This window comes from Ascaphus truei, chromosome 20 (assembly GCF_040206685.1).
Source record: "Ascaphus truei isolate aAscTru1 chromosome 20, aAscTru1.hap1, whole genome shotgun sequence".
In the NCBI taxonomy this organism is placed as follows: Eukaryota; Metazoa; Chordata; class Amphibia; order Anura; family Ascaphidae; genus Ascaphus; species Ascaphus truei.
In genome coordinates this window covers 27,089,641-27,105,935 of record NC_134502.1, presented here as the reverse complement: position 1 = coordinate 27,105,935, position 16,295 = coordinate 27,089,641, and the positions used below count along the sequence as shown (strand labels likewise).

General features: G+C 49.4%; 1 protein-coding gene and 1 non-coding gene across 2 annotated transcripts in view; both read right to left on the bottom strand.

Moving 5' to 3' along the window:
- Positions 1-6,336, bottom strand: part of TNPO2 (transportin 2) — a 28,703-nt gene extending 22,367 nt beyond the window's left edge. The window contains exons 1-3 of the mRNA XM_075577851.1: positions 6,193-6,336; positions 2,576-2,689; positions 4-79 (exon numbers count right to left, since the gene is read on the bottom strand). Coding sequence (XP_075433966.1) covers positions 4-79; positions 2,576-2,674 — 175 coding nt within the window. The 5' untranslated portion in view covers positions 2,675-2,689; positions 6,193-6,336. The remainder of the gene's footprint in view (positions 1-3; positions 80-2,575; positions 2,690-6,192) is intronic.
- Positions 2,100-2,168, bottom strand: LOC142471522 (small nucleolar RNA SNORD41). Its single transcript, XR_012789481.1, has one exon. It is a non-coding gene; the product is annotated as a small nucleolar RNA SNORD41 (small nucleolar RNA).
- Positions 6,337-16,295: the final 9,959 nt, after the last annotated feature.

The window sequence follows — 16,295 nt, the reverse complement described above, 5'->3', positions numbered from 1 at the left end:
CACCCTCAGACTTGAGCCGGGTTAGCACGAAGATCAGGTAGTTGTTGAAGTCCGGGTACTGGTTAAGCTGCTTCAGTTTCTGGAGCCAGTTAAGGAAGAAACAGCAAATCTCCCCCCTCCCCCCCACCTCGTCCCTTACATACCCTCCCCACCTCTACTGCGCGTGTGTTCCATACACCTAGGAGGGACTCACCCCCATAACCATGTCACTGCCATTAGTACACTTTTCCCCTCGGAGGGACTGACCCTTAACCACGTCACTGCCATTAGTACACTTTGCCCTAGGAGAGACTGACCCTTAACCACGTCACTGCCATTAGTACACTTTGCCCCTAGGAGAGACTGACCCCTTAACCATGTCACTGCCATTAGTACACGTTGCCCCTAGGAGGGACTCACCCCCATAACCACGTCACTGCCATTAGTACACTTTGCCCCTAGGAGGGACTGACCCCATAACCACGTCACTGCCATTAGTACACGTTGCCCCTAGGAGGGATTGACCCCTTAACCATGTCACTGCCATTAGTACACTTTGCCCCTAGGAGTGACTGACCCCTTAACCACGTCACTGCCATTAGTACACTTTGCCCCTAGGAGGGGCTGACCCCTTAACCACGTCACTGCCATTAGTACACTTTGCCCCTACGAGGGACTGACCCCTTAACCACGTCACTGCCATTAGTACACTTTGCCCCTAGGAGGGACTGACCCCTTAACCATGTCACTGCCAGTAGTACACTTTGCCCCTAGGAGGGACTGACCCCTTAACCCTGTCACTGCCATTAGTACACTTTGCCCCTAGGAGGGACTGACCCCTTAACACGTCACTGCCATTAGTACACTTTGCCCCTAGGAGGGACTGACCCCTTAACCACGTCACTGCCATTAGTACACTTTGCCCTAGGAGGGACTGACCCCTTAACCATGTCACTGCCAGTAGTACACTTTGCCCCTAGGAGGGACTGACCCCTTAACCCTGTCACTGCATTAGTACACTTTGCCCCTAGGAGGGACTGACCCCTTAACCACGTCACTGCCAGTAGTACACTTTGCCCCTAGGAGGGGCTGACCCCTTAACCACGTCACTGCCATTAGTACACTTTGCCCCTAGGAGGGACTGACCCCATAACCACGTCACTGCCATTAGTACACGTTGCCCCTAGGAGGGATTGACCCCTTAACCATGTCACTGCCATTAGTACACTTTGCCCCTAGGAGTGACTGACCCCTTAACCACGTCACTGCCATTAGTACACTTTGCCCCTAGGAGAGACTGACCCCTTAACCCTGTCACTGCCATTAGTACACTTTGCCCCTAGGAGAGACTGATCCCTTAACCACGCCACTGCCATTAGTACACGTTGCCCCTAGGAGGGATTGACCCCTTAATCATGTCACTGCCATTAGTACACTTTGCCCCTAGGAGGGACTGACCCCTTAACCATGTCACTGCCATTAGTACACTTTGCCCCTAGGAGGGACTGACCCCTTAACCACGTCACTGCCATTAGTACACTTTGCCCCTAGGAGAGACTGACCCCTTAATCATGTCACTGCCATTAGTACACTTTGCCCCTAGGAGAGACTGACCCCTTAACCACGTCACTGCCATTAGTACACTTTGCCCCTAGGAGGGACTGACCCCTTAACCACGTCACTGCCATTAGTACACTTTGCCCCTAGGAGGGACTGACCCCTTAACCATGTCATTGCCATTAGTACACTTTGCCCCTAGGAGGGACTGACCCCTAACCATGTCACTGCCATTAGTACACTTTGCCCCCAGGAGGGACTGACCCCTTAACCATGTCACTGCCATTAGTACACTTTGCCCCCAGGAGGGACTGACCCTTAACCCTGTCACTGCCATTAGTACACTTGGGTAATACCAGGGCCGTACCCTATAATATACCTGGACCTGTGTGTTACAGTAAAAAGTAACAATACTGCCTGGAAATACAAAAGCCGTGGTAATTGTGTGAACAACACTCAAGTATTATTACACGCATGTACGCTCGTTAGGGCAGCCTGGGAGTTCACTTCCCTCTCACTGCAATCCTGAGGCAGATGGGAGGCACAGAGAGAGTGGGCGAGACGTGGATCAGACAGTATGAATACGATAACCCTCAGTGTGAGTCGGGTAATGAGATCTGCATCATTTCCAGGGAGAGAAACGGGTACAAAGCGCATGTATATGTAATAATCCCACCGCGTGCAATAATCCCACACAATACATCCTCATTGTGTCACCCTGGGCGAGATGGACAGACTCCATGTCCCATAGCTCCCTCCTGTCTGTGTCACCCTGCGGGGGGAGGGACAGACTCCATGTCCCATAGCTCCCTCCTGTCTGTGTCACTGTGTCACCCTGCGGTGGGAGGGACAGACTCCATGTCCCATAGCTCCCTCCTGTCTGTGTCACTGTGTCACCCTGCGGGGGGAGGGACAGATTCCATGTCCCATAGCTCCCTCCTGTCTGTCACTGTGTCACCCTGCGGGGGGAGGGACAGACTCCATGTCCCATAGCTCCCTCCTGCCTGTGTCACCCTGCGGTGGGAGGAATAAAGGATACGTCCTGCACTACCCTCTGCGTGGCGGTGTCTGGAGACTGTGAATCCTTTAACAGCTGCAAGACCTGCTGCAAACCTTCCTCATCTGGGCGCCAGTCCATCGCGACTACTACTCACTGCAAAAAAATAAAATAGATAAAGATACTCCCCATTATTATTACACAGTACCCCAACTCCCAGCCCGTTTCTCTCCTGAACGTTTCCCCCTACCAGACGTTACTATAAACGGACATCACCAATATACCAGTACAGATAATGTACATGCTCAATCATTGTGTGTGTGTGTGTGTGTGTGTGTGTGTGTGTTTATATACATGTACACTTTGAATATATTTATATACACACGTTTACAGGCATCCCCTGCATTAACGTACGCAATGGGACAGGAGCATGTATGTAACACAGGCATACCCGCATTAACGTACGCAACGGGAACGGAGCATGTATGTAAAGTGAAAATGTACTTAAAGTGAAGCACTCCCTTTTCCCACTTATCGATGCATGTACTGTACTGCAATCGTCATATACGTGCATAACTGATGTAAATAATGCATTTGTAACAGGCTCTATAGTCTCCCCGCTTGCGCACAGCTTCGGTACAGATAGGGAGCCGGTATTGCTGTTCAGGACGTGCTGACAGGTGCATGCGTGAGCTGCCGTTTGCCTATTGGGCAATTATGTCCTTACTCGCGAGTGTACTTAAAGTGAGTGTCCTTAAACTGGGGTATACTGTATATACCAAGATACACATAAATACAGGTTTAAGTAAAAAAAAAATCTATTTGTATAGATAGATAAATCGACATATTGATACAATATATAGAATTTGAGATATATATATATTATATATATATATACACACACATACACACCAAATAAAAATCCCCCTTGTGAGGATATTCACACGCCTCAGACATTTCCACAACCCTGCTTCCCCATTATCTCTTAGCATACCGTGCTTCCACTGCAGCCAAGGATTCTGGGAAATGACATGCAAATGAGCACACTGTGTCACCTTTTACTTCTATCCATTATAACATGGGGGGTGCGGGTAAAAAAGGGACAAACCCCCCCCCCCCCCCCCGTACAGTGTACAGCAAATATGTGCACTAGAATATTTAAGCGCAGAGATGTGCACGTGTGTCACCCTACGGTGGGAGGGACAGACGCCATGTCCCATAGCTCCCTCCTGTCTGTGTCACCTTGTCACCCTGCGGGGGGAGGGACAGACTCCATGTCCCATAGCTCCCTCCTGTCTGTGTCACTGTGTCACCCTGCGTGGGGAGGGACAGACTCTGTGTCCCATAGCTCCCTCCTGTCTGTGTCACTGTGTCACCCTGCGGGAGAGGGACAGACTCCATGTCCCATAGCTCCTCATGTCTGTGTCACCTGCGGGGGGAGGGACAGACTCCGTGTCCCATAGCTCCCTCCTGTCTGTGTCACTGTGTCACCCTGCGGTGGGAGGGACAGACTCCATGTCCCATAGCTCCCTCCTTTCTGTGTCACTGTGTCACCCTGAGGTGGGAGGGACAGACTCCATATCCCATAGCTCCCTCCTGTCTGTGTCACTGTGTCACCCTGCGGGGGGAGAGACAGACTCCATGTCCCATAGCTCCCTCCTGTCTGTGTCACCCTGCGGTGGGAGGGACAGACTCCATGTCCCATAGCTCCCTCCTCTCTGTGTCACTGTGTCACCCTGCGGGGGGAGGGACAGACACCATGTCCCATAGCTCCCTCCTGTCTGTGTCAATGTGTCACCCTGCGGTGGGAGGGACAGACTCCATGTCCCATAGCTCCCTCCTGTCTGTGTCACCCTGCGGTGGGAGGGACAGACTCCATGTCCCATAGCTCCCTCCTGTCTGTCACCGGATCAGACAGTATGAATACGAGTACCCTCATTATGATCAGGTCTTTCTTTACATCTGCATCATTTCCGGATTTCATAGAGATACTTTACACCTTAATCTGAGTTTTCTTCCACTTGTTTAAATATTTAGGGGGATTGGGGGGGGGGGGGGGGGGGGTGAAAAGGGAGGCAATTAACCGTATGTGGACTCTAATTTTGAAGGTAACAAACAAATATAAAAGCAAAAAATATTTAAAGTGACCTGAAAGTGTCTGAATTTGATGGCTTCTATTAATCTTTCCAAGGTGCATTATTTAGAAATAAATTATTACTTCCACCTGAGCCTTCCATCCCTTGGGACTCCCAATTACCCTCCACCTGATTACGACTCCCTGTTAACACCACCCCCCCCATTCTGTTTGTTACCCACAAACCCACCCCCACTCTGATTGGATTTTACACACATTATTTTAACTCCCTGTTCCTCTCATATACACCCCCCTTCCTTTTCATACCTCCCATTCTCCCCAACATATCCACCTTTGGTTTCTGCTTAACCCCTCTCCAACCCCATAGCAGTTTCTACTATTCCCCCCCACCCCCTAATTCCTCTCCCCCTCCATCCATGCCTGGTGCCTGCCACCCATCCTCCTTCACCTCAGTTTGTTAATACCCACCCCACCATTTACATCTCAGGTATCCTACCCCCCCCCCCCTACTTTCCGATACACTCACCCCTCATTAATGCCCTTTCCAGTCTCCAATTTTGCCCCCTCCTGTTTATCTTTCACCTTTTGATATCACCCCCCCATTACCTACTGCCCCCAATCCCCCCGTTACCTGTCCCCCCCTCCACTCGTTACCTGTGTCTCACCCACCCCCCCGTTACCTGTGTCTCACCCACCCCCCCGTTACCTGTGTCTCACCCACCCCCCCGTTACCTGTGTCTCACCCACCCCCCCCCCCCCCGTTACCTGTGTCTCACCCACCCCCCCCCGCTACCTGTGTCTCACCCACCCCCCCGTTACCTGTCCCCCCTCCACATCATTCACTGTTCCCCCATCACTCGTTACCCGTCCCCCCTCCACTCGTTACCTGTCCCGCCCATACTCCCCTCATTACCTGTCTCCCCATCCCCATCACCTGTCCCTCCTTAAATGTCCTGCCCACTGCTCCCCTCGTTACCTGTCCCGACCCCCGTTACCTGTCCCCCTCCCCTGTCCTGCCCACTGCTCCTTGTTACATGTCCCCCCCCACCGTTCCCTCTTACCTGTCCTGCCCACTGCTCCCCTCGTTACCTGTCCGTCAATGAACTGTATCCCCCCCATCCTCCGTTATCTGTCCTTCTCCACTCCCCCCCCATCACCCCTTACCTGTCCTGCCCACTGCTCCCCTCCTTACCTGTTCCCGACCCCCGTCCCGAATCCCCGTTACCTGTCCCCCCTCCCCCATTAACTGTCCTGCCCATCTGTCCCCTTGTTACCTGCACCCCCGCCCCCTTTACCTGTCCTGCCCGTCCCCTCGTTACCTATCCGTCAATCAACTATATCCCACCCATCCCTCCGTTACCTGTCCCCCCCCTCCCACCACCACCATCATCCCGTTACCCCCTTCCCATCATCCCGTTACCTGTCCCCCCTCCCGTTATCCGCTTCTCCCCATTCCCGTTATCCCTCAACCCCCTTCTCCTTACCTGTTACCCCCTTATGTGTGCCCCCCCTCCCTATCTCCCCCATTTTACCCTCCCCCCGGGGGGTGTCCCGGTTTCCTCACCCGGTTTGTGCCGCGCGAGGACGGAAGAAGAGGAGGAGGAGGAGGCGCGCGGGCAGCGGACACACAGAGAGAGAGAGCGGGGAGGGAGCACGCGCGGGATGATGACGTCAATCACGCCCCTCTAGCCAATGGGGAGGCGCGCCCGGGACCCAGGGAGTGGTGGAGCCCCGAGCCGCTCTGACCCCACGCGGCCGCCGTCCAGCCTTGCGTTTGAAACCCCCCCCCCCTACCCCGCCAATCAAAAGGGAGGTGCCGTGGGTGACCACGTGACGCGCCGCGGGCGCCATCTTGGTTGGGGCAGTAGTGCCATAAATGGAAGGAGAGAGCTTGGGCGTATAATGTGACTGCTCTTAGAAGAAGAGAGATTGGGCGTATTATTAGAGTGCTTTTAGGAGAGAGATTGGGCGTATCATGAGACTGGCTCTTAGAAGGAGAGGATTGGGGGCGTATCATGAGACTGGCTCTTAGAAGGAGAGAATTGGGGGCGTATCATGAGACTGGCTCTTAGAAGGAGAGGATTGGGGGCTATCATGAGACTGGCTCTTAGAAGGAGAGGATTGGGGGCGTATAATGAGGACTGCTCTTAGGAGAGCGATTGGGCGCGTATAATGAGACTGCTCTTAGGAGAGCGATTGGGCGCGTATAATGAGACTGCTCTTAGGAGAGTGATTGGGCGCGTATAATGAGACTGCTCTTGGGAGAGAGATTGGGGGCGTATCATGAGACTGCTTCTTAGGAGAGAGATTGGGCGTATCATGAGACTGCTTTTATAATGAGTGGGGGCATATCATGAGACTGCTTCTTAGGAGAGAGATTGGACGTATCATGACACTGCTCTAGAAGGAGAGAGATTGGGGCGTATCATGAGACTGCTTCTTAGAAGGAGAGAGATTGGGCGTATAATTAGACTGCTCTTAGGAGAGAGATTGGGCGTATCATGAGACTGCTTTTATAATGAGTGATTGGGGCGTATCATGAGACTGCTTTTATAATGATTGGGGGCGTATCATGAGACTGCTTCTTAGGGGAGAGATTGGGGGTGTATAATGAAGCTGCTCTTAGGAGAGAGATTGGGGGCGTATAATGAGACTGCTCTTAGGAGAGAGATTGGGGGCTTATAATGAGACTGCTCTTAGAAGGAGAGATTGGGGCGTATAATGAGACTGCTCTAAGGAGAGAGATTGGGGCGTATAATGAGACTGCTCTTATAATGAGAGATTGGGGCGTATAATGAGACTACTCTTATATTGAGAGATTGGGGCGTGTAATGAGACTGGTTTTAGGAGAGAGATTGGGGGCGTATAATGAGACTGCTTTTAGGAGAGAGATTGGGGGCTTGTAATGAGACTGCTCTTAGAAGGAAAGATATTGGGGGCGTATAATACGATTGCTCTTATAATGAGAGATTGGGGGCTTATAATGAGACTGCTTTTAGGAGAGTGATTGGGGGCATAGAATGAGACTGCTCTTAGGAGAGAGATTGGGGGTGTATAATGAGACTGCTCTTATAATGAGATTGGGGGCTTATAATGAGACTGCTCTTAGGAGAGAGATTGGGGGCATATCATGAGACTGCTTTTATAATGAGAGAGAGTGCTCATAAAAGAGACTTCTATTTTCTGGCGATAGATTGCTCTTGCCAGTGAGATTACACTTGTAAGGAGAGAGACTGGCTCTTAATGTAAGAGACTGCCTACGAGGGGGCGAGGCAGGCTTTATGATTATGCAGACTGTCTTTCATAATGAGATGGATTGGGTGCAAAGTGATTCTCTATATAACGAGACTGCCCTCCAATCACCCTGAGTTTGTAATGAGACAGCTGTCCTCCTAATAAATTAGATTCACTTCTGAGTGTGACTGCCTTCCAATGAATGAAAATGACTTCTAATAAGTGACCGCCTCTTAATGAGTGAGACTGTCTCCCAATGAATGAGACGGCCAATCCATGAGTGAGACGGCCAATCCATGAGTGAGACGGCCAATCCATGAGTGAGACGGCCAATCCATGAGTGAGACGGCCAATCCATGAGTGAGACGGCCAATCCATGAGTTGAGACGGCCAATCCATGAGTTGAGACGGCCAATCCATGAGTTGAGACGGCCAATCCATGAGTTGAGACGGCAATCCATGAGTTGAGACGGCCAATCCATGAGTTGAGACGGCCAATCCATGAGTTGAGACGGCCAATCCATGAGTTGAGACGGCCAATCCATGAGTTGAGACGGCCAATCCATGAGTTGAGACGGCCAATCCATGAGTTGAGACGGCCAATCCATGAGTTGAGACGGCCAATCCATGAGTTGAGACGGCCAATCCATGAGTTGAGACGGCCAATCCATGAGTTGAGACGGCCAATCCATGAGTTGAGACGGCCAATCCATGAGTTGAGACGGCCAATCCATGAGTTGAGACGGCCAATCCATGAGTTGAGACGGCCAATCCATGAGTTGAGACGGCCAATCCATGAGTTGAGACGGCCAATCCATGAGTTGAGACGGCCAATCCATGAGTTGAGACGGCCAATCCATGAGTTGAGACGGCCAATCCATGAGTGAGACGGCCAATCCATGAGTGAGACGGCCAATCCATGAGTGAGACTGTCTCCCACCCAATAAATGAAATTGCCATCCAATGAGTGACTACTGGCTCTTAATGAGTTTGACTGACTACCAATAAGTGAGTGAGACAGGTTTTGTGATTACGTAGACTGCCATTATATTGGGAGATTGGTTATAATTACTCTGTATAATGAAACGGCCCTTCAATTACTGTTACTGACTTTTTAATGAGATCGTTTACCTCCTAAAAAAATGAGATTTCCTTCTGAGTGAGGCTGCCTCCGAATGTGTGACTGCCTCCTGATAAGTGAGACTGCTTCTTAAAGAGCGAGACATAGTGTCCATTATAGCAGTATTGCTAGATATGTACATCCCTGAGGTTAGTGAGATATTAGAAGGATCTCCCCCTTCCCCCCTGGCAGTATACAGGTTATATATCCCTCTTATCATTAAGCTTCAGGATCTCTCTCAGGAGACAGACTGTGAGATCCCTGAGCTCCATCTGTTCTGCGCTCATTACACATCTACGAGACCGCGCTCACGATAGTATGGGATTACATCATCTGACAGATGGACACGCGTGATCCATGCTCCTCCGTCTCATAACGAGGGGGGGGGGGTTTAATTAATTAGAACAAACACGCAAAGAAAGAGCGCAGGGAAAGACTGGATCAGTATAATAATTCAATTTATTGGGGGGGAAAGAGATGATGGGGTGGGGGTGTGTGGCGAAAATGGGGGTAATCAGGGCATTAATAAAGGCAGTGGGCTCGGCTGGTTACCGATATTTCGTATTGGGGGTGAAGGGGATAATATTATACGATGTTCCCCTGTACTATTGTCCCTCTAAGCATTGTTGTCACTACCTGCAGTGCTGAATAACAGGAGCCGTTCCATTAAGACTGCTAATTCAGGAACGGAGTGAGCCAGCACCCTGATTTTGGTGTGCAGCCTCAGTGTAACCCCCAAGAACACACATATTAAAAATATAACTTTGTCATAAGGGAAACATATATTTTTGATGAAGTGCCTTTCTGTTGCAGTTTTAAAATGTACCGGCAGGATGCTATTTTTTTCGGCCTGTCTTTGTAATGCATTAAGGAACAAATGTTATGCATACATGAAAGACCCCAGATTCTTAAAGTGTCACTTAATTAGGATGTTTCTGAGTAGCAGATCCTGTTACTCATCCTGGCTATTTCACACCTTGGGACCAAACTCCAGACATTGCGTCCCCAGAAATGAGTGGCCCCTTTTTACTTAGCAGTGCTACCAAGCTGCTTACTGAGCATGCTCAGAGTTACCTGGGCTGGCTGTAGGATTTGCCCATGTGACATGGCAGGTTCTGATAGGTGGAAGATAATTCCTTGCCAATGGGATGTAGCTAATGTAACACTTCACAGGCCATTGTCCTTAAAAAGGCCTGTACCCCTCATTCCTGGGCTGTTGCTGCTGTTTTTGTTGTTGCTACCTGATTTCTTAAAGCGGATAAGACCTAAGTACAGCGGCTACGATTCCAGAACGCAAGGGGTTAAAAACATTGCAACAAGGAAACTTGCCCTGCTCCAGGATTTCGTTAGCCCTGGGGATCCGGAATGAATCCCAGAGAACCAGAAAAGACTTTGCACATTCACAGAAGGATTGGACTGGCTATTTATTTGGCAATTTGCAAAAGGACTACATTTTAAAAGACAATCTTCTGGTGTTTTGCACCTTTCTGGACATTATCCCCTGTTCCTCTACCCGTAAGTGTAATTATTAAGTTTATTCTGCAGTTGTCTTGTGTTTGCCTATCAAGGGAATAAATCTCAGTTTATGTTGCTCAACCTGTTCTGCTCAATCAGGATCCACGAAATATAAATGTGTTATTAAATGCGTCTCCCGTCACAGGGGGGCAGACGGAAAGAGAAGATGGGAGGGGCAGATGGAAAGAGAAGATGGGGGGGGGGGGGGCAGACGGAAAGAGAAGATGGGGGTGTGACGGGAGCTTTCTGACAGGCTATTAATAATAGACACCAAAAATATATATAACTGGGTTGAACTGGTACGAGACTTAGATATGATAAAATATAATTTATTCCTTGATAAAGGTGAACACACAAGATATACAAATAACAGGCAAAATATGGACACTTACTTAAAGTTTAGGACAAGAAGACCATCTGGATACAGGATGGCCATTTCTTCCATAATTCAGTTGACATCACAGCAAGACAGGCAGGTCATGAAGACACATGAAGGACTTTTGGCATGAAGACATGAGGAACTTTGCATGAAGACAATGAGTAAGGATTGACTATGGCTTATATACCATTTTAACCCTTCTCTTACAATCAAGATGCCGCGCTGTCTAGGAAAAATCCTTTTGAAGCGTTTTGAAGCAGATTTTTGACTTCCATTGTTAGTGTTAAGTATCACACTTAAACTAGTCAGTTCCTGGGCCCAGCATAAACAATTAGGCAATTTAGCCTTTGATCACCAGGCTATGTAAATTCTAGCAGGATGTCCTTCCTGCTCATTACCATAACAGAGGGAGTCTGCAGTTTCCAGAACAAAACCAAAATTCCATATACACTAAATAACTTCATAACTTCAGTTCAGTAGTACTTACTGGTACGCGAGAAATATTAATACATTCCGTCACGCATGACGCTCCCAATGAGACTAAATATTACAGTGTAATATTAAAATTAAGAGAGATTAATATATGGCTCTTAGTATCTGTTAAACCTCAGGTGTCTGTATTCGTTAGTTGGGGCTTGGTCCCACGAATACACATATGTAACTCTTAGCATGTTCAGCCGAGGACATCTCATAATATTCTTATATTTAATAAGGTCACTCATTCTGATCTCCTAAATCAGAGGCGTTTGTAAGTGTGAGTTATAACGCTCACAACCCACTCCAGCTTCCTGACCATTTGGTCACTCTCCTGACCATTTGCATTTAGTAGGCAGGCATCTTTGAGGGTAATTTAAACAAAGGGCTAGAATCACTGTTTTAACATTAACCCTTTCCCTCCCGCAGCAACCCTAGTGAATGTGTGGGTGCAAACACTAGCATAACACAATACAGTTACACAGGGGAATAAGCATTTGGATATTGAAGCGAGGTAAAAACACATTACTGGACCTCAGTCCAGTTAACCCCTTGCTTCCCAGGTGAGGGTAGAGGGTGGCCAATTGGGGGGTAACCCCTTTAATCCCGGGCCAAATCCTCCCCATCGTCACAGGGGGAGGGGCAGATGGAAAGAGAAGATGGGGGAGGGGCAGATGGAAAGAAGATGGGGGTGGGGTGGCAGACGGAAAGAGAAGATGGGGAGGGGCAGACGGAAAGAGAAGATGGGGTGACAGACGGAAAGAGAAGATGGGTAGGGGCAGACGGAAAGAGAAGATGGGGGAGGGGCAGACGGAAAGAGAAGATGGGTAGGGGCAGATGGAAAGAAGATGTGGGGGGGAGGGGCAGATGGAAAGAGAAGAGGAGGAGCAGATGGAAAGAGAAGATGGGGGTGGGGCAGACGGAAAGAGAAGATGGGGGAGTGGCTGATGGAAAGAGAAGATGGGGGTGGGGCAGATGGAAAGAGAAGATGGGGGAGGGAGGGGGCAGATGGAAAGACAAGATGGGGGAGCGGCAGATGGAAAGAAGATAAGGGAGGGGCAGATGGAAAGAGAAGATGGGGTTGGTAGGGGCAGACAGGAAGAGAAGATGGGGGAGGGGCTGATGGAAAGAGAAGATGGGGGAGGAGCAGACGGAAAGAGAAGATGGGGGAGGCGGGGGGCAGATGGAAAGACAAGATGGGGGAGGGGCTGATGGAAAGAGAAAATTGGGGAGGGGGGGCAGACGGAAAGACAAGATGGGGGAGCGGCAGATGGAAAGAAGATGAGGGAGGGGCAGATGGAAAGAGAAGATGGGGTGGTGGGGGCAGACAGGAAGAGAAGATGGGGAAGGGGCAGATGGAAAGAGAAGAAGGGGGCGCCACGAGACTCCCCTCGAAATCTGAAGCAAAGGTACATGATCGCTCACTACCCACAACCAAAGGTGATCTGGACAACTGATTGAAAGACGTGGTACAGATAGGTCTTGCCAGGGGTCCAGTATGGAACCGGACTGTCCTGCATTCGGACACTCTGTAAATAATAAGGGGTAATACTGGACACGGTGGGGTGGACGAGTTTGGAATCAGGGGAAAGTGGTCACTAACCTCCATGTACTTTTACCAACCGAAATTAATAAACGCCAACAACCCAAATCCACCCCTCGCGCCCAAGCTCGCACGTCTCACCTTCTTTAATGGCGGTTCTTGCTAAGCGCCTGTGAATGGCCCGTCTATTAAAGACCGCTCTCCCTGGACTAGGCTAGGACCCCGGTGGCGAAGGCGGCGTGGGCACCGCACGCCAGTCAACAACCTCCATCAGGCGGGCCCCGGCGTCCTCTCGCGTGTTGGCTCACGCAGTGCGGTGGCGCGTCAGCCAGCAGGGGAGACCACGCGATTGTGTTCCCGAGCGGCGACGTGGTCATCTGGTGCGCTGGGAGCCAATAGCAGGGCTGATGGCTTGGACCAATGGGAGCGCTTTGCATTGTGTTGGGCCTGACGTCAAGGCCGCACCCCCCCCATCATAGCTCCGCCCCCCAACCCTCCTTTTTGGCCACCGCTCCCTACAGACTGCAGATCGCGTTTGTAAGCCGTGCACGCGACGCCAGGCGCACGTGAAACAGCCACCACGGGGGACTTGGCCTTAGAGAGGTTAGGAGAGCTTTGAGTAGGTGCAGCTGTGTTAGGATCTACAGATCGGCCACGCCGTGACGTGGCTGTAGGATCAAAATACGCTGGCCAAAGAATTGAACTAAATGACCCTTATTTATGGGAAGATAAACAGATACGTACGTAACTATATAATGTCACGTTGGATGTGCCGCTGGGGCTTTGTGTCTTGTGTTCTAATTAATGAAACCCCCTCGTTATGAGACAGAGGAGCATGGATCACACGTGTCCATCTGTCAGATGATGTAATCCCATTCTATCGTGAGCGCGGTCTCGTAGATGTGTAATGAGCGCAGAGCAGATGGAGCTCAGGGGATCTCACAGTCTGTCTCCTGAGAGAGATCCTGAAGCTTAATGATAAGAGGGATATATAACCTGTATACTGCAAGGGGGGAAGGGGGAGATCCGTCTAATATCTCACTAACCTCAGGGATGTACATATCTAGCAATACTGCTATAATGGACACTATGTCTCACTCATTAAGAGGCAGCCTCGCTAATCAGGAGGCAGTCTCGCTAATCAGAGGGCAGTCACACACAGGAGGCTGTCTCACATGTTAAGAGGCAGTGTCACTCATTGGGAGGCAGTCTCACTCATTGGGAGGCAGTCTCACTTATTTGAAGGCAGTCTCACATTGGAAGGCAGTCTCACTCACTGGTAGGAAGACACTCATTGCAAGGAAATCCAATTCATTGGAGGCACTCTCGATCATTAAGAAGCAGTCTCACATATCAGAAGGCAGTCTCACTGATTGTAAGGCAGTCACCCATTGAAAGGCAGTCTCGCATATTGGAAGGCAGTCTCATTCATTGGAAGGCAGTCTCACTCATTGGTAGAAAGACACTCATTGGAAGGAAGTTGAATTCATTGGAGTCACTCTCGCTCATTAAGAAGCAGTCACTCATTGGTAGGCAGTCTCGCCCATTGGAAGACAGTAACCCATTGGAAGGCAGTCTCGACCATTGGTAGGCAGTCTCGCATATCGGAAGGCAGTCTGACTGATTGTAAGGCAGTCACCCATTGGTAGGCAGTCTCACATATCGGAAGGCAGTCTCACTGATTGTAAGGCAGTCACTCATTGGAAGGCAGTCTCACTTATTGGAAGGCAGTCTCATTCATTGGAAGGCAGTCTCACTCATTGGTAGAAAGACACTCATTGGAAGGAAGTCGAATTCATTGGAGTCACTCTCGCTCATTAAGAAGCAGTCACTCATTGGTAGGCAGTTTCACCCATTGGAAGACAGTCTCGCCCATTGAAAGGCAATCTCGCCCATTGGAAGGCAGTCTCGCCCATTGGTAGGCAGTCTCGCCCATTGGTAGGCAGTCTCACCCATTGATTATGCAGTCTCACCCATTGATATGCAGTCTCACCTATTGGGTGGCACTCTCGCTGATTGGAAGGCAGTCTCACTCATTGAGGCACAGTCACTCATTAGAAAACCATGTGATTCATTGGAAGGTAATCTCACTAAATTAGAAGACCATCTCACTAATTAGGAAACCATTTCATTCATTGGAAGGCAGTTACACTAATTAGGAGGCAATCTACCTCATTATAAACTCAGTGATTGAATGGCGGCCTCATTATTCACTAATATATATATATATATATATATATATATATATATATATATATATTGTGATGCCCAGATTACGTTGCAGTATCTTGTAGTCCCAGAATAAGGCTGGAAACATGGTATTTCTCTACACAGGATTTATTTACCGGGTTAAATTATACACCAAAAGGCCCACCGTCCCTTTAAGTCAAAACAAATCATAAAAATAACACCTATTCCCTTAAGGGAAAACAAACTAAACATACTGCAGCCCTTTCCAACTGGCGCTGGCCAACCAGCTCTTGGTCTGTTACTGTTGGGACTCCAGGTAATTCCCTCTGGACCCTGCGAGAGTTCAGAGAATCCCTCCTCTGTAGTTCCAAGGTTATGGATAGGACATCCCTGCTTCAGCGCGGTCTCGCATCCTTCCTCTTCCTGGGACTAAGACCCAGTCAGTCCCAGCAGACTCCGCGACCACCGTCCAGCTAGTCTAAGGGACTGTGCCAGCTTCCTTAGCTGGAGAGAACTTTCTCTCTCCCCCCCTTCCTCTGGGGAAAAGCCAGTCTCTCTCAGAATGGCAGCTCTCTGTGTCTGCCTTTAAAACACTTCCTTGTTCATTCAGGAGTCCAGCCTGATTAGCTGCAGCTGAAACTAGTTTCTCTAGGGAAAATTAACTCCCTGTAGGCTGGAAAGCACACTAGCTGCAACACTCCAGTCTATACAGAGAGAGTGATTGTATCACTATATATTTTTATATATATATATATTTATACAGTATCTAAATGATTCATTTTGTTCTACTTATTGTAAATGTCATACGAGAATTATACCCTAAATATTAGGAACAAATTAAATTATTATTTTAGGGAGTTTCAGTGTGGTGGACAAAATATTGTAGGTATTTTTGTAACCATTGGTGTAGTTTTTTACTTCAGCCTCTCATCCTCTGAGAAAAGTACTGTCTGGGCCTCTCCCCATTAGTATAGGCGATTAAGTATGTTGTTTATAAGTAAGTACCTGTGTAGGTGGGGCAGTCGGTTCCGGGTGGGGTCGTTGTGGGTACCGCAACTACCCCATTTCTATACTTGAGGCGGCAACCCCCACCACATACCTATATATATAAAATCATTATTATCTCCAGCCCGTGCCACCCCACTGCTGGATGAAGCCTCCCCAGTGATCTCCCAGGTCCTGCGGTTACAGCCTCTCTTCTCCACGTCGCTC